Raw genomic sequence first — 18,627 nt, 5'->3', positions numbered from 1 at the left:
CTTTGCACTCATCTTCAGATGGGAAGGCAAGCGCAGGTCACTTAGATCCTACCGAGAGGCGGCACAACTACTGGACATGCCAGAGTCACCAGATCACAGCCCGACGCGCCCTCCCCCCTCGGGGAGGGCTCCTCCACGCTCTGAATGGTCCACTGTGCGCAGACGACGGCGGTCCCCTCCGGTGGACACACTCTCTACCTCGCAAACTAAGCAGGACATCATTGCCCACATCCGCTCCCTCGAGGGCGATCGCGAGGAGCGAGCCTCCCAGCCCCCTGCTTCAGGTTCTGAGGGTGGGGATCGCCCCTCAACTCCGGCTGACCATTGAACGTTGCCACTGTGACTCCAGCTACCCCGTACACACGCTCGCCTTCTAGGCACCTCAGCGTGTCTCCCTGCTCCATGATGGCCTACCCCCACTGTTCGCGGAAAAGATGACGCCCCTTGCCTCCCTCAGGTCATGGACTTCATCGCAGGGCCCCTGCGCCCCACTGGCGCCTAAACGGACTGAGTGACCCCGCAGCCTGACACACCCCCGGACTACCTCTGGGCAGCGGGGTGGACGGGCTCTGAGACGATTTGATCCTACTCTACTTGCCCGGAACTCCGCTTCCTCCCCTTGTCCTGTAGGAAGTGACATTCCTGGATTCATCCAAACCCTCGGGTAGAGGATGTCCGATACCTGGGACATTGTATGCTGGCCCTGTTGGCCTGTTTTGATTCGATCTCTTTTTTGTGCCTTTCTTCTTTTTTCTCACTTTCCTCTTCCTACTTTACTTTTATACTGCCCCTCTTGCGCCTGCGGTGGGGTGGAGGGGTGGGTTCTGCGGGGGCTGCCGCGCTGGAGGCGAGAAGCGGCTGCCGCTGTGCTGTCTACGGGAGGGTCTGCTACACTGGGTCATGCGCGACTCTACTCCCCCTTAGTGCTATGACAGCGAACATCCCTACACCCTTGAAAGTCCTCTCTCTCAACGTCAAAGGGCTCAACTCCCCCAACAAGCGGCAGCAGGTATGGCGCTACCTCCTACACCACGCCCCTGACATTATCCTCCTCCAGGAGACGCACCTTCTCAGGGGAGACACCAAACGCATGGCCCACCCTAGATACCCTACACAGTTCTGGGCATCCTCTGACACCAAGACAGCGGGGGTGGCAATCCTATGCAGGGCTGGCATTAGGCGGGGATCCGTGAAGCCTTTCAAAAGTGCTGACGGGCGCTTCCTCCGAGCCACGGTACAGCTGGGCCGTGCGCAGTTCACGCTTGGGTGTGTCTACGCTCCCAACCAGTCGCAGGACAAATACCTCCAGACACTCCTGCGGGAGCAGTTCCCATCGGGCGATAGTAATGTGATCCTGGGCGGCGATTTCAATCTTGTTTGGGACCCCGAGCTAGATCGGGCGGGAGCCCTCTTTAATGGAGCGGGAGCAATGTCTTCCACTCTTAAATCACAGCTACGGGACCTGGGACTTGTGGATGTGTGGCGCTACCACAATCCGGGGATCCGGGACTACTCCTTCTATTCACACTCTCATAGGACATACTCCCGAATCGACCATCTTTTCGCCTCCCTTGAGATGGCCCGAGACTCTTTGGCTGCTACTATCTCCGACATCTCCCTGTCAGACCACGCTCACGTGGAGCTCTTACTGCAGGACCCCTTGTCCCACGCCGTTCGTGAACGCCGATGGACGCTCCCCCCGAGGATCCTTCGGGACCCGGACGACGTAGCCAGCATCCGTGACGCCATAGACTCGTACTTCGCCGTTAACGACACCCCTGAACTGCCGTTCCACACGATCTGGGACGCCTTCAAGGCCACCATTCGGGGTCACATCACCTCCCTGGCGGCGGCACGGAGGAGGGAGGAGTTCAAGATGGAAACCGACCTGGCTAGCGAAATCAAGCTTGCGGAGGCCCGAGACCGGACTTCCCCCTCGCGGGCGTCAAAGAGAGCTCTAGCTAACCTACGGGGGCAACTCCGCATCCTGCGCACCAACAAGGCGGAACACTCCCTGCTGGCACTCAAGCAACGATATTACGAGGGTGGGGACAAGGTTGGCCGCCTACTGGCCGGCAGGCTGCGGGCACGTACCGCTAGGGCCCACATCGCCAACGTCAAGCAGCAGGACGGCACTTGCGCCACTGCCGAGAGGGCCAAGCAGGCCGCCTTTGTTGCTTACTATTCCTCCCTATATGCCGAGGAGCCCACCTCCCCGGAGGCCCGGGAGGCCGTCCTCGCAGACTATGGGGGGTCTACCCTGTCCCCGGCATGTGCGGCCTCGCTGGAGAGCCCCTTACAGGAGGAGGAAATAACGGAGGCTGTTAAGGATCTCCCCGTGGGGAAAACCCCGGGGCCAGACGGCCTACCATTGGCCTTCTATCGTCTGTTCTTGACCCAACTCCGCCCACATCTGTTGCGACTATACAGCTCCTTTTCTGACACCATCGGCCCCTCCCCTGACATGGGTCTGGCGGAAATAGCCCTGATTCCCAAACCTGGGAAAGACCCGGACCTGTGCGCCTCCTACCGCCCCATCGCCCTCCTTAACACTGATCTTAAAATTTACACCAAGGTCTTGGCCAAACGACTTGACCCACACATGCCGGGCCTGGTGAATCCGGACCAGGTGGGATTTATCCGAGACCGCCAGGGAGCCGACAATGTCCGCAGGCTGGCGCACTTGGTGGGAAAGGTGCACCACTGGAAACTACCGGCTTGTCTCCTCTCGCTGGACGCAGAAAAGGCCTTCGACCGGATCGATTGGACCTTCCTGCGGGCGGTCCTCAAGAAACTAGGTCTTGGCCCTATCATGATCTCCAGGTGCATGGCCCCCTACCTAGGACCGCATGCCCGAATTCGGGTCAATGGCCAATTGACATCGCCGCTTTCGGTCCACAGGGGTACGAGACAGGGATGCCCGCTGTCGCCGCTCTTGTTCGCCCTTGCGGTTGAGCCGCTGGCGGAGCTGATTAGGCGTACCCCTGATATTCATGGTGTCCCCCTCGGAGGGCGCACCAATAAGGTAGCACTCTTCGCCGACGACCTGATTCTTACCCTCACGAACCCTCGGGTCTCCTTCCCCGCGGTGCACGAAGCCCTTTCCCTGTTTGAACAGGCGTCCGGCCTTAAAATCAACCATGCCAAGTCCTGGGCGCTTAACCTCACCGTCCCCGACGAGGAGATCTCTTTCCTGCAGGGGGTCACGCCCTATCGCTGGGCGGACAGCCATATTCAGTACCTGGGCCTGGATCTCGCGCCCCATCTTGACTCGTGGTCCTCGAGGAATTGGGCCTCTTGCCGCAAGGAAGTCCTGGCTGACCTGCGCAAATGGAAACCCTTGATGGTCTCCTGGCTGGGGCGGCTCAACGCTGTCAAGATGTCCATCCTTCCCCGCATTCTGTATGTTTTCCAGTGCCTCCCCACCCCGATCCCGATTCACTGCATCAGAAACCTTCAACGCGACCTTACGTCCTTCATATGGGGGGGCAAAAGACCCCGGTTCTCGCAGAAAGTCCTGATGGAACCGAGAGACAGGGGCGGTCTTGCCTGCCCGAATCTCCTCCACTACTATTGGGCATCGCACCTCCGGTACGTGATCGAATGGGGTGCACGCGAAAGCGACAAGCACTGGTTCCACATGGACCGATCGGTCACGGGGCGCACCATATGGGACCTGCCTTGGTTGCCGCGAGTGGCGCGTTCCAGAAGTGCATATCTTGCGGTCCCCACGAGGACGGTTCTTGAGATATGGGACAGGGTGGCAGTGGCCAAGGGTCTCACCACGTTTCCCTCTCCGCATACTCCCATTGCGGGTAACCCGCACTTCCCTCCAGCCGCCCGGACCCGAGCTTTTGAGAGCTGGACGCAAGGCGACTGCAGAGTTGCAGGAGACCTTTTTCTTGGCGGATCGCCTAAAACATGGCTAGACTGCAAGGAGGAATTCAGGCTCCCCCCCACCGCCCACTTACAGTACACGCAGCTGCGCCACTGGACCTCAGGGGAGGACATGTACCAAGCTGCTACTAGGACGTATACCCCCTTTGAGAAGTTGGCACGATCCCTCGGGGGGCTGAAACGGCTCATCTCCCAGATCTACAACATCTTGCAACACCCCACCGCCCCACCTGTACACCCCTATCAGAAACAGTGGCAGTCGGCGACAGGCGCTGACATCACGCCCTCTCAATGGACTCGGCTCTGGAACGACATCCCCAAAACCTACCGCAGCATCCCGCAAAGGGAAAACGCATACAAAATGCTGACGCAATGGTACTACACCCCCCTGCGACTCAGCAAAATGTTCCCCACTACCTCGCCGTTGTGCTGGAGGTGTGGAACTGCGACTGGCGACTTCGTACACATCTGGTGGTCCTGCCCTACCCTAGCTGTCTTTTGGAAGGAGGTCCTCAGTCACATCAAGAAGGTGTTGGGTTTCCCCCTCCCTGAAGAGATTTGCACACTCCTACTGGGCATCCGACCCCCCACACTTAGGGCCCTCACGCGCAGCGACTGGATCCTCACCCTCCACATGCTAGGTGCTGCCAAACAGCTCATTGCCCTGTACTGGAAGCGAACAGAGGCGCCGCCGATAGCATCCTGGTTCGTGCGCCTCTGGCAGATCCTGACTATGGAACTACTCACAGCGCGGATACAATTCAGGGGGGTGCGCTTCAAGGCAGTGTGGGAACCCCTAGTGCGCCACTTGTGCTCGATTAGCTATGCCCGATACATGCCTCCCAGGCTCCGCGCTCTGCAATTGTTCGAGGACGCCCTCATCCCTGCTGACCCCAGCAGACTAGACTCTTAACCGCTAACCCCAACGCCGCTTTGTGCTCTGCACTCCCTGTTTGTTGCCACGGGTGCGCCCCTCTACCTCCACTTCACCTTGTCACTGCTAGCTCCTTTCCTGACTTTACTTCCTTCCTACTTGCCACTCTGGCTTCCACCCCTCTCTGGGGCAGTTAGGTCCCTGTTGGGCCTGTTGAAAATGTGACACCATTGCTATTCCTCACATACGTGCCTACCCCACACAACGGCGCATTGCCAGCTCATGGCCACCTCTTGCTCTGCTCTCCCCTAAGCCACGCGGCCGGCCCCCCCCTCCGGGGGTTGTAGGCAGGGCGCTGTGTTAATAACTCCATCTCCCCTGTTTAGTTCTACCCACTGGCTCTTCCATGCGCGGCCGGCCCCGGAAAGGGGTTGTAGGCTTATCGCTGTGTTCACAATAAAAACAGATTTGAACAAAAAAGTGATATTCCAGAATATATTACAAAAACTGCTTGTATATCATCTAAAATAAATATCTTGGCATTTCATGTTATTAATATGTTATTAATATTCCAACCATACACTCTCTCACACCATCTAATCCTTCTACAGCATACAACTAATCAAAAACATGAGATAGATTATTTGAACAACAAAACTAGTGCAATAATCATAGCAAATACTAATAATATATATTATATAAAACAAAGGAACACTTTACAATAACCTTCCTTTTATACTATTTGGCAAAGATGATTATACATGTAGTTTCTCAAAACAGTGGCTGCTATATAATACATTTTTCTCTTATTCATATACCTTCTCATAAAAGTGGCTACTATATAATGTGTTTGCCTCCACACGTGTTTCGGCTGTAATAATCTTTCTCATGTTTTTGATTAGTTGTATGCTGTGGAAGGATGAGAGGGTATACCCATCCACAGACCCATACCAGTACTCACACACCCACTCGCTCCTCCATAGAGGCACTCACACACCCACTCATTCACTCATTCAGCCACTTATGCAACCAGTCACTCACCCGTACAGCCACTCACATAGCCACACACTCACCGATACAGCTACTCTCTCATGCACAAATAAACACACTTATTTACCTACACAGTCACTCACACACCCACTTATTCACCCATACAGCCTCTCAAAACAGCCAATCACTCACCCATACAAGCACTCTCATACTCACTCACTCAGACACCCATGCAACCAGTTAATACCCCATTGAAATGGAGTGTAGTCAATGGCAGGTTTTGAGGGTCATAAAAAGTGGAATATATAAAGGGTAATAACAGATTTTAGTTACATATAAATCCTTTGTTGATGGTAACTTACAAATTTAAGGAATTGTGGTGTGTTCTAAGGAGACTTTACCCTGCTGGGATTTCATGAATCATGTTTGAGAGAAAACTGTTTTCTCTAGATTTTCCTGGTGCTCCAGGAGCTAAAATGAAAGCACATTTTCTGTAAATTCACACTATCTTTCTCTGCTGTATGAGAATGAAGACTGACATTCTCAGTAATACATGTACTTCCAACAAGAGCAGCCTGTCAGTTGATTCCCTTGTGTTCTACTGCAGGGTCCAAAAGTGTTCTAAAGAACAGCTAGCGAGCTAACAGTATTACTTGAGACAAAAGTATGGCACATCTGAAGCCATCTTGATTAAATCAAACTGGTAAATGTTAAAACATTTAATTTAGAAAGGAACAAAATGAGGGGGTTCATTTTGTTATAGAAATGATGGTTAGTGCTGTAGAAAGAAAATTTAGGATGCTATTTAAGTGAGTTTTCAAAAATCTTTCTCTTCTATTTCATTGAAACAGTCTGACATGCAGACTGAAACATGCACTTTCAACACCAGCAGCAGACTGCCAGTTAACCCCATGGTGATCAGCAGCTTTACTGCAGTGTTCTAGTAAGCAACTAGAGTGCTAACATTCTGAATTTATGCCAATAGTGTGGCACATCTGAACGCCATCTTGATGCGATTGAAGTGGAAACATTGAAGCATTTTCTAGTGAGGATACTACAGCATATGTGGAAATTAGGGAGCTTCATAACAAATAAGTCTCCCAAGATGGCCACCAGAGAAAAAAGAGCCCAAATTTAGCACAAATATCACCTAAATGTATCCCAAGAATAGCCCAATGACAGAAGTGTGCAAAACACTTTATTTGTTTTGTTACTAAGCAGTTGTCTGTAGTGCAGACTTGACCCAAAGGTATTGGATTGCTTTACACGAACATCAGTTACATTACACAAGGGCACGTTCATTTTGGTTTTAGGCATGGGGAGATTTAGTGATTTGCCCAGAATCACAGGATGTCGAGCTGACGCCGAAACTCTGACCTGGTTCCCAAGTTGCAAAGTCTGCAGCTCTGGCCATAACGTCACATCCTTTCCCCTAAGTGTAACATATAATCAAGTGATCAACTGGATAAAAAAAATAAAGATAGCAAATAATTTAAAAGGGCTTTGTCGCGATTTGAGAACTCAGAAAATATGTCCTCATTTTATTTTTTAGAGCACTAACCATAACTTCTATGGGACTAAGACCCTCTCATTTTAATATTTTCTAAAAGAAATGATTCAGGTATTACAGTTTTGATAGCATCAAGATGACATCAGGAGTGCCACACTTACGTAATAAATATAGGATGTTAGCAATCTAGTTGTTCATTAGACTACTGTGGGGAGGCAGAGGTCAGGGGCACAGACTCGGATAATTGAGGGAAGAGAGGAGGGTGCAGAAGCAACAAGTTGACCACGCTGGGCAGGCGGGTGGGGCAGTGGAAGCACATGACCATGGAGGGCAGATGAAAGGGGGTCAGAGGCAAAAAAACAACCATGCAGGACAGGCAAGAGAGGCTGTGGCAATATAACAGATCATTGAGGGCAGAAGGAAGATGCAGTGGCGGTACTATCATACATGCCAATAGACCCCATTCAGGCAGGAGACTCCTGATGTTTTGATGTTTTAAGGGGCTTTATTTTATTTGGCTCCTGCCTAAACTCTCCTCTTTCTCAATGTATGTCAATTGGAAAAATCAAATCCCCAGTGTTTTTCTTTCAAAATCTCGCTTTTAACAAGTTCAAAATGTTGCAAGAATGGTCCATTGGAACACAGAGGGCACGAGGAATGTTGTAGGGACATGGACTCGGGTAACAGAGGGCAGGAGGGAAATGGGCGGGGGCACCAAACTGACCTTACAGGGCAGGCGTTGGGGGTTGAAGCAGCACAATACACCACACAGGACAATTGGGAAGGCAGTGCAGCACAACAGACCATGTAAAGCAATAGGGAGGGGACAGGGCCATCCACATGAACAATGTAGATCAAAGGGAAGGAGGCATGGGTAGCAAGCTGACCATACGGGACAGACAAGAGGAACAGTTGCAGCTTAACAGACCATGAAGGGCAGGGGAATGACAACGGACCAGAAGGCAGAAGGGAGTGGATAAGAGCCTGCACATGGAAAATGGAGGTCAGGAGCAGAAAGCTGACCATGGAGGGCAGGTGGGATTGGCACAGGAGGTGGCATGGGCATGCACAAAGGACCCTGGAGGGCAGAAGGGAGGGGGTAGGAGTTGGACACAGACAAGAGAGGGCAGGGGAAGGCACTTCACAACAGACCATGCAGGATAGGCCGGAAGAGTAGTTGCAGCACAACAGAGCATGGAGGGCTGTAGGAAGTGGAGCAAAATGGACCATGGGTGGCAGGAGGGAGAAGATAGGGGCATTGAATTAGACTTACGGGGTGGAGGTGGCAGGGACAGGCGGCATCCATCTGAGCATGCTAGGTAAGTGGGAGGAGCCGTGGCAGCGCAACAGATCACTCTTAAGTAGATAGGAGGGTCAGTGGCAGGTCCACGGAACAAGGTGGGCAAAAGGGTGCGAGCAGGGGCATGCACACAGACATTGGAGAGAATGGGCAGCAAGCTAAGAACAGAGGGTACGCAGAAGGGCAATGATGGGGCATAGAATTGGGCAATGGAGGGCAGAAGGAGTCATCAGTGACATAAAGCTAAATGAAGCACAATGGCAGCACATCGGACCATGCAGGGCAGGAGGAAGGGGGCTGATGCATGGATTTGTACAACAGAGAGTAGGGAGGAGGTTGATGGGGCTGCAAGCTAGCTGTTCAGATTAGGCTGGAAGGGCAGTGGAAGAACAACAATCACACGGCTGTAATGAGGGAGCAGGGGCATGGACTTAGACAATGGATGGCAAGGAGGAGGGGGTGCAGGTACAGCAAGCTTGGGTGAGGCAGCGCAATGCCAGGCCAGGCCCTGTGTCCAATCCTCCCCGTGCATTGTGATGGGCATCTTACTTAACATTTTAAAAAGTTTGAAATTTACTGCAAAATCAAAGGTTATTGGCATTTTATAGTTAGGTTCAGAATTTACATGCACAGAACCATAGAAATTCAGCTGTTATAGATAGTTATTTCAAGTAACTATCACCTAGATTCATCATCGGCATGTTTTGCGAGTCTGTAATAGCGATTATTAAGGAATCGCTATTACAGACTCGCAAAATGGGATTCAAGTAGAAATCGCAATATTTATTGCGATTCCTACAGCTTCCTTATTTGCGATTAGCTAATTGCTAATCGTAAATAAGGAATAACTCCCCATTCATTCCTATGGGCCTAAAGGCCCATAGGAATGAATGGGAACACATATCAATGTGCGAATCGCTGTTAGCGTTTCGCATTTTGAGTTTGCGATTTCAAGGGTGCAGGGGTGTCCAAATGACACCCTGTTGCACCCCTGAAATGATATTGGACGCTGGTGTTACGCACACACATGTCCCAAGGACATGTGTGTGTGTAACATACAACTTAGAAAAATGCACTTTAGTGCATTTTTCTAAGTTTCCGCTATTTACCACGAGGTTTGACTTTGCGGTAAATAGCGGCCCAAAATTGGGAATTCGCAATTTTTAAATGTTTCATGAATTGCATTTAAGGAATCTCAAATAGAGATTCCTTAAATGCAGTTCCTCACAAAATTGCGAATTCTATATTAGCGATTTTTGCATTTGGGATGATGAATCCCAAATGCAAAAATTGAGCTTGCAAAGGGCCAGATTCTCAGAATCTGGCCCTTTGCAAGCGCAATTTCCCTTGATGAATCTGGCTGTATAAGTTGTGCCCTAAGGTAACTATAACTTGCGCCCTCGCCATGCACTGCTAATTACCCCATATATTACATCACTTATGACCTCTTCTGCGACATCATTGATCATATCACTAATATTTACAGTTAAATTTACTGATGAGCAAACTGTGCATGGCGAGGGCGTGAGTTAAAGTTACCTTATGGCACCAGTTATAGTTACTTGACATGACTCTAACAATAACAGCTGAATTTCTATTAAAATACTGTTAAGTGTACAGAAGTCTGGTGGGGGGAGTGTCAAGCAAACTCAGGTGGACACAGTGCATTGCTGTTTTCTGGATTCCAACTTGCCCAGCCTCCTTAGAAATTAGAGGAAAACACAGAAAAAATATGTTCACCTATTTCCATGGGAAGCAGGTTGTACAGTTATTAAGATAAAATATACAGTGACTCCCTTGTTTGCTTTTTCGGTACGTTTTTTGATGTGGGTTTTTAATTAAGAACGAGTTTGGTAAAGAAAATCGTATGTTATTTTTAATGACTTGACCTTTATGATTTTATTTGTAAAATCGAATAAAGATTATGAATGAATGAATGAGGACTGCTTCAATACAATTGCCGATAAATACTTTGGTTAAAGAAAAATGAATAATACACTCAACGGACTAAGAAGGTGTTACATAACTATATTGAATGAATGATTGCCTGACCTGTCTGAAGCCTTGGCTGGGTATAGGATGAGGCCATGCATGGAAGTGCCAGGGCAGGGAGCTTGGCAGATGCTGAGATTAGAAAGATTGGGGCTCTTGGATGACAAGAGGACAGTCGATGATCCCCGGTGCACTGTGCTACCTCCCCCAGCGTGCAGATTACCAGGCAGGCCTATGACCTGGTGGATGAAATTAATTATAACAGCTGCTAACCAATCGTACTCCATGGCTATTAATGCCCACTCAAGTGCTCACAGCTAATTTTCTCTATCGGTTTTATGTGATATATTAAAGTTAGACTTGTTTCTGGTTGTCATTCTGTGCTATTCTGTTTCACATTAGCTTTGTTTGATACTTTAAACCCAAATACCTCCTCGTTATGTTCCCTAATAGGAATTTCCTTCGAGTGCTCCCGTTGCCTAGTGAGAACTGGAATACCCTGGTGGAAGAATGGTGCTGCCACGCCGATCCCTTTGCAAACAAAGTCCTTCGACCCCGCGAAAACGACTGCTTTGTCGGGGACACCCACATTTTGGTCAACTGCAAGAATGAACCATTTTCTCAAGAAATGCCACAGATTGGTTCCTCCCCTTCAAAGGACCACTCTGCACCAGTACGTACCCGGGGGTATTATTCTGAATACACGATGTCCATATATTGTTGGGTTTAATTGCGACCCCTACCTTTACACGTCTGAGAAATAGTCCTGTTGTTTTTTTCTTCTTTCAAATTACAATTGCATTTTGACAAGGCAGGCACGCATGTAAGCTCGCCGTCGTTCTAGGAAAACGAAAAACTCATCGTACCTGGAGCGAACTAGTTCACACCGTTTACAAATGAAGCAGAAACGAGGAAAACATTGTAGGAAGGAAAATAACGTGGAAAACGGAGATGTTCAAGTCACCGTGACATGCGCCTTACTATTTTCAGACCCTAGTTATACACAGAGATGCTAATGAGCAAAATGCCCTGCGAACGAGTCAAGTATGACTGACTACGGAAGAAGAAAAGCCACGCTCACGCGAGACACAGAAAAGGGATTCGAGGAATTGTTGTTGATTCTTTTCTTGCTAAATTGCAGCAAATTCTATTTAAATACGTGGTGCTTTATAGTAGCCAGCAATACATCCAATTTAAAGGTGGCTTAAAAGTATGGATGCAGTTGCTCTGATTCTGGGCATCTCAGGTACATATTGATTTTTCCACTGTTAAATAAGTATGCTGTTTCAAAGTGATCACACATAGTCGGTTGTTCTATTAGAAAACCGGACATGCCTGGTCTTGTTAAGAGCTCCAGATAAACATTCACTGCGTCCCCTTTCTACAAAATAATGTATACAACTGTTTTTTCTTTATAGTCATAAAAAGGTCCTTATTACCTGTGTTTGTTAAAACCCCAGCCATCTTCAGGGGTCAGGCTAACTCAAATCTTTGAGGAATTGGCCTGAGGACCTGTTTCACTAGGACCCAAGCCCGAGATAGTGTTTGCGCCTCTCTTTGTTCCTCAAGGCGCTGCAAAACCAGTCCTAGTAGTAAAGTCCACACCCTGGTTCAAACGGTCAAGAATCGTGACAGTTGATGACGGTAAATTGTACTTCCAATGGTGAGAATTCTGCCACTTTGGCAGATTTTCCTTCGTCAAAAGCATAAAGGAAGGAGTGGAAACATAATGTTCTCCCGGTGTGGCTGGATGGTGGGCATTAGAAGTTATGAGAACCTCCAACAGCTTTAGGTACCATAAGCCACGCCAAAAAAAACGTTAAGTATGATTGTAAAGCATTTTATAACCCTAAACGGCTGATTTTCCTCTGGCAGGCAATCAGGGTTGCTCATGGGGGTATAATCCCAAAAATCTGCGGGAGTCGTTAAGGTACAGGATTTTGCTGATTGTGTGATCAAGGCTGGTAGTCTGAAATCTTACCGTAGGCACGCTGCTTGCCAGCAGAGCTCTTGGGCCCTGTGGGAGGTTTGAGTGTGTTGATAAAGGCAGATTTTGGAATACAAAAGCAGTGGACAGCTGTCTTTCTTTGCACGATTCGTCCAATATGTGGATTTCTCTCATACTTTTTGTCATTCAGTAGCGTGACGCAGCTTTAGTTAGCAGAGCAGCCAGAAAGTCGTATGCACTACCTACCATGCGAGAAACAAAAGTACCTATTGCCGTACCAAGAAGTAGAATGCTACCTTTCTCCATTGTCCTATTTTGAAGGGAGCCCTTGGATTGGAATATTGGCATAAAGTAGCCCGCAGTCTGCCTAGTCTACAACAGTGTGTATTTTCGAGAGTTCACTTCAGTGTGAGAGTCTAAATCACTTTTTCTCTGTTCAGCAGAAACCAGAACACGCAGCAGTCGTTTGTCAGCGCTGTAAGACCACGCTTGGAGAAAGGCTGTCACCTGGTAAGTACAACAATAACACCTCTACAGGCTCCCGTAGCACAGGGTTTTGGGCAACGCATGGGTGCATTCCTTGCGATCATAAACAGCCAATAGGGCGAAATTAATACTCTGTCAAAGTTAAACGAATACGATTCATTAAAGTATTATGCATCAATATTGTCTCCGATTTGTTTGACTGCTTTCTAAAGCCCTGTGCTTGAAATGAAAATAGTTGACTGACTTCTCATAAATTGGTTGCAGCACATGGAGGACACAGTCATAAGTGTCATCATGAGGAGCAGAGTCGATGACGGTCTGAGTTTCTCTTTTTTTGGACAAATCTTTTCCCCAAAGAATTTGTCAATAAGGTAAACATTTGCTAGTAAACCTGTTCTGGTTTACTTCATTGGTCATTAAGTCCCATTACATTTCAGTTATATGAGGGGGTTTGACAGTGCTTAAATGGGCTGAAAATGATGGGGGCTCGCATTCTGTGAAGGTGTTGTAGAGTATCGAAGAAACGTTTGAGAGAAGTGACCTTTGTAACCAAGGGCATGTCTTTATTCGTGTGGCCTAGAATCACATTGACCTCCTCTTCCACATGGTTCTCACAGTCCTCTTGGTCCCCATTTTTCTTCTGGTTCTGTTGCTTTTCCTATTTCTGGTCGTTCTCTTTGACATCATCATTATCCTTGTTCTCCTCTTCCTGGTCCCTTTCTTTCTTTTGGTACTCTCATTCTCCTTTTCCTCCTACCCTGTTCCTCTTCCACCACTTGGCTTTCTTCCTGGTGCAACTTCTGGTCTGAGTCCTCTTCCGGGTCCTAGCTCTGACCTAGTCCTCCTTGACCTGGTATTCATGGCTATCCTCCTTTTGGTCTTCCCGAGGCCGTAGACCTACTCCTTCATATCCTGCTTCTGATCCTCCTTTTCCTGTTCCTTCAGGTCCTAGCCCCATGAGCACTGACCCTGTTCCTGATTCAGGTCCTTTTCCTCATCCTCTTGGTCCGCCTGCCGGTTCTCCACCACCTGATCCATCTTATTATGATCCTGAAGAGCCATTCTGATCCTCTTGTTCCTGATTCTCTAGGTCCTGCTTCTTCTGATCTTCCTGGTCCAACAGGCTTTAGTCCTCCTCTAGACCTTTGTCCTGTTTCTGGTCTTTCTCTTCCTGTTAGTGGAGCTCCTGGTCCTGGTCCCCTTGGATTTCGTTCCTATAGCCCTGGTCCTCTCAACTCTAATCTTCCTGGTCTTTTTGTTGTGGCCCCCCTGGTTGTCCTGTACCCGCTTCTCCTATTCTTGAAGCTCCTGCCTCTATTTCTCCTGGTCCTCATTCTATTGGTCCTTCTAATTTCATTCCTCTGGTTTATTGTGCGCCTTCATTTCTGATGGTTTCAACTAACCGCAGATTCCTTACCTTTACAACATCCCCAGGCACCAAGCTGGATCCGTAAAATTCTTGGAACAATGCTTAAATACACTCCTTGATGGTGGCATTTTAATCCTTGTTGAGTCCATTCTGCCACGGAAGAGATGGAGCAGAGCTACATATAAGCACCACCACTTGCTTGCTAACACCACTTCCTGTGCTTTTGCACCTTTCAAGGTGGATCCAGAGCTCAGCTCCCAACTTTGTTGGTCTTCTGACAATTTCAAAAGATTTCACAGTGTGCTATGGAATGATGTCCCACCGAAAAAAACAGCATTCAAGCTGTGCTGAAAATACAGGTAACAGACACGCAGGAGGGTATACCTGTGATGTCGGCATAGGGCCCCACCTGTAAATCGTTTGGCAAGTGTGCCCTCATATATTGTAATACAAAAGGGGGTGGTGATGGACGGAGCATCTGAATCAATCAAACACTCACACCCAGTCAACAGATCTGGGTTTAATCCATCACCGTTCTTTAGCCCACACTGCCACCCCAGTTCAGACATGGCCATATGCAAATCAGTCTGACCCTGTGCCTCATGGGAACAGTCCAGCCCGAACTGCCAAGCCATGCCTTCCCTGGACCGTAAACAAACTTCCGAGGACCGGTTTCTGGCATTTCAACCGTCTTCAGCCCGGCTTGCTTGAATCCAGTGGCAAAGTGAGCAAGGGACTCACGTCTGAGCATACCCTGCCAGCTTATGGCGAACAAAGCGGTACAAAAGGGGGTGGTGATGGACGGAGCATCTGAATCAATCAAACACTCACACCCAGTCAACAGATCTGGGTTTAATCCATCACCGTTCTTTAGCCCACTCTGCCACCCCAGTTCAGACATGGCCATATGCAAATCAGTCTGACCCTGTGCCTCATGGGAACAGTTCAGCCCGAACTGCCAAGCCATGCCTTCCCTGGACCGGAAACAAGCTTCCGAGGACCGGTTTCTGGCATTTCAGCCGTCTTCAGCCCGGCAACCTTGATGCAAGAAGCCCATTTTCTCCGGTCTAAGGGTAAAACTGACCGGGTGCCGGACTTAGAGAATGAGGAAGGATTCTACTTGTACTACTTCCTTGTTTCAAAGAAAAACAAAGGCCTCAGTCCTATTTGTTTTTTCAGAACAAAATTTTATTAGAGTTTTGCAGTTGATAGAATACAGAGAAGCACTGCTCCCTAGAAGTCAGAAAGACAGTGTGCATATAAATATCTTCGCAATCCAGTTATTCAATCAACATTCTCCCAAACTCCCACCCTCAGAACTCCCCACCCGGTACCCACCCCCAACCCTGCACGGTGTCTACATGGTCCATAAAGAAGAGCTTAGTGAGCTCAGTATCTATGTGTGTACCAGTTCACCCAGAGTCAACTAGTAAATGATCTGCATCAGTGGCTCGCGGCGCCGGAGGGTCCAGCAACAGGCCTCTATAGTCCGCCCATCTTTTCCAGATTAGAAAGGTCAGTCCTATTTTGAATCTCCACCCGCTGAACACATTGTTTTGAGGAAGCCATGTTCAAAATGCTCACTCAGATCCTGTCAGCTCTAGACGCAGGAAACTGGATAGCATCCTTTGACATGCAGGACGTGTGTTTACATATATCTGTCCTGTATTATCACAGGTGTTATCTGCAGTTTAAGGTAGACCAGGAACATGTTCGATTTACTATTCTCCCCTTCAGCCTTAACTGTGCCCCATGGCTATTCCCAAAGGATTGTACTACGAAAGATCAACTCTAGTGATCGCGTATAAGCAGAAGCAATAGGGCTTCCCATCTATGGAGGATAAATAGAACTGAATTGTGAAGGCGCTGAGACTATCACTAAATAACTGCAACAACAACAAAAAAGTGAAAACAAAAATATACAAAGGAAAGATGGAGTAAGCGATCACCACTCCATACACTGGGACCGAGTTCGAAATAGATCCCACTTGAACACAAACATTTGGCATCAAAATACAAATAAGAATATCCTTACATGGGAAGGATTGAAATATGAGAAACAAAAAAAACAAGAGGAGTTGGAACGAACACATTTTTGCTCAAAAGGTGTTTTTTTACACTAACAAAAACATCAAAATACTACCTCTCCCACAATGCATCTTAAATTGGAAGTGTGGAAAAAAGGTATTTAACTGGGAAACAGAAAAGGGACTGATGATATTTTACACCGTGATCAAGCCCTGACGGGTGAAATGCGTTGGTGAAGGGGGATAATGGCACTGCTACAAACAAAATAAATCGTTGAAACAGAGGTCTGTGGAGTGCGTGTGTATTTTCTGGCGTTTTGGTGAAGGATTCATTACGAGGTGTGTCCTACCTCGACACGCGCACCAGCTGTGAAAAGAGCGCATTCCTATGCAGGACAACTTGGTGGCTAAATATATATATATATATATATATATATATATATATATATAAGACACAGCAAGAGAAAGGCAGTAAGGGATTAACTGTTGCACCAACTATATATACACATTGGTTCAAATCAATTGCTGTACGCACGCTGCCCACCTCCCAAGTCCACTGCCAGAGGACTTAGAACAAATAGATATGAAATAAGCACACGGAGAGGCAACTTAGAGAACAATAAAAAAATATATCAATGCAACAAAACACAGCTGATGTCCTTCATTGATCTATAAAAAGTCCTGTTTTAATAAGTCTTCTTTTTGTGAAAAGAAATGGGGCCCCTGCCTAAAAGGATAAACCCTAGCAAGGAAACTAAACTTGTTTGGAAAGAAAGAAATTGGCACCGGGTTATGTGCATATATTTACATAACACTAGTGAACGCTAAAAATAACAAAGTCAATGCCTGATTAGATTTTATATGGAAATATTTTTCTTTTATTTTATTGTATTTATAAACTTTTATCAGATATTTGAAGCAATTGATGAATAACTATATATTTTTTACATGTGTATAATACAAATAAGTGCTTTACAATACAAACAAAAACAAGATAAATTGTTCCAAATAATACAGAATTAATTCCCCTTCAACGCGTTTCGGCGGTTAGCCTTCCTCAGGAATTCTGTATGTGCAAGTTGATACTTTTAACAAGGCTAAATATCGCCTTGGGTAATTTCTTAGTCCTGAAACTCTCAGTCGGGTTCTGACTGGTTGGCGATTCTGTAATAATTTCTTTTTAGCAAGGCTGGCGAGGGCCTTGAGTAATATCTTTTTCTGCAATCTCTCAGTTGGATTCTATCTGGTTAGGGTTTCTCTGGGAATTTCTCGGGCCTCCTGCAAGTGCGCCGAAATGGAGGATGAAAGGTTGTGTCGATCCCCAATTAATATTTTAAAGTGCAAGCCACGAATTAATGCATCTCAGTAAGGGTGTAACATCCCATCTTGAAGAGCGGGACTGCAATTCTTTTTCGGAACTTGGTAGCACCCTTCCGCGCGGCCGACACCAGAGAAATTGTAGCGCAATTTCTCTGGTGTCGGCCGCGCGGAAGGGTGGATAGAATCCAACTGAGAGATTGCAGAAAAAGATATTACTCAAGGCCCTCGCCAGCCTTGCTAAAAAGAAATTATTACAGAATCGCCAACCAGTCAGAACCCGACTGAGAGTTTCAGGACTAAGAAATTACCCAAGGCGATATTTAGCCTTGTTAAAAGTATCAACTTGCACATACAGAATTCCTGAGGAAGGCTAACCGCCGAAACGCGTTGAAGGGGAATTAATTCTGTATTATTTGGAACAATTTATCTTGTTTTTGTTTGTATTGTAAAGCACTTATTTGTATTATACACATGTAAAAAATATATAGTTATTCATCAATTGCTTCAAATATCTGATAAAAGTTTATAAATACAATAAAATAAAAGAAAAATATTTCCATATAAAATCTAATCAGGCATTGACTTTGTTATTTTTAGCGTTCACTAGTGTTATGTAAATATATGCACATAACCCGGTGCCAATTTCTTTCTTTCCAAACAAGTTTAATAAGTCTTCTTGACACGGTGATACAAGTGAACAGCCAATATTCTCAATATAGGATAACCAATGAAACAGCCAAGAAACAGCCAACGCGTTTCGCCCGAAGCGGGCTTCCTCAGGGCAAGAATTACTCGAATTAGCAGCAGTCAGAATATTGCGACTTCAGGTGGTAAAATACGTAGAAAAGTGAACCTATTTATATAAGTGTCCTATATAAATATAGCATCAAGAACAACAGATAAAGGAGGACGTA

General features: G+C 47.3%; 1 protein-coding gene across 2 annotated transcripts in view; it reads left to right on the top strand.

Annotated features, from left to right (window-relative positions):
• The window catches only part of UBE3D (ubiquitin protein ligase E3D), a 1,125,452-nt gene that overhangs the window by 427,512 nt on the left and 679,313 nt on the right, over positions 1-18,627 (top strand). Inside the window, exons 4-5 of one of the 2 annotated variants that reach the window (XM_078648129.1) lie at positions 11,017-11,236; positions 12,955-13,021. In XM_078648129.1, coding sequence (XP_078504255.1) covers positions 11,017-11,236; positions 12,955-13,021 — 287 coding nt within the window. Of the gene's footprint in view, positions 1-11,016; positions 11,237-12,951; positions 13,022-18,627 lie in introns of both variants that reach the window. The other variant, XM_078648130.1, reaches the window with a different exon arrangement.

Source organism: Lissotriton helveticus, chromosome 6 (genome assembly GCF_964261635.1).
Source record: "Lissotriton helveticus chromosome 6, aLisHel1.1, whole genome shotgun sequence".
NCBI classification, from domain to species: Eukaryota; Metazoa; Chordata; class Amphibia; order Caudata; family Salamandridae; genus Lissotriton; species Lissotriton helveticus.
This window is presented reverse-complemented; position numbering and strand designations above follow the sequence as displayed.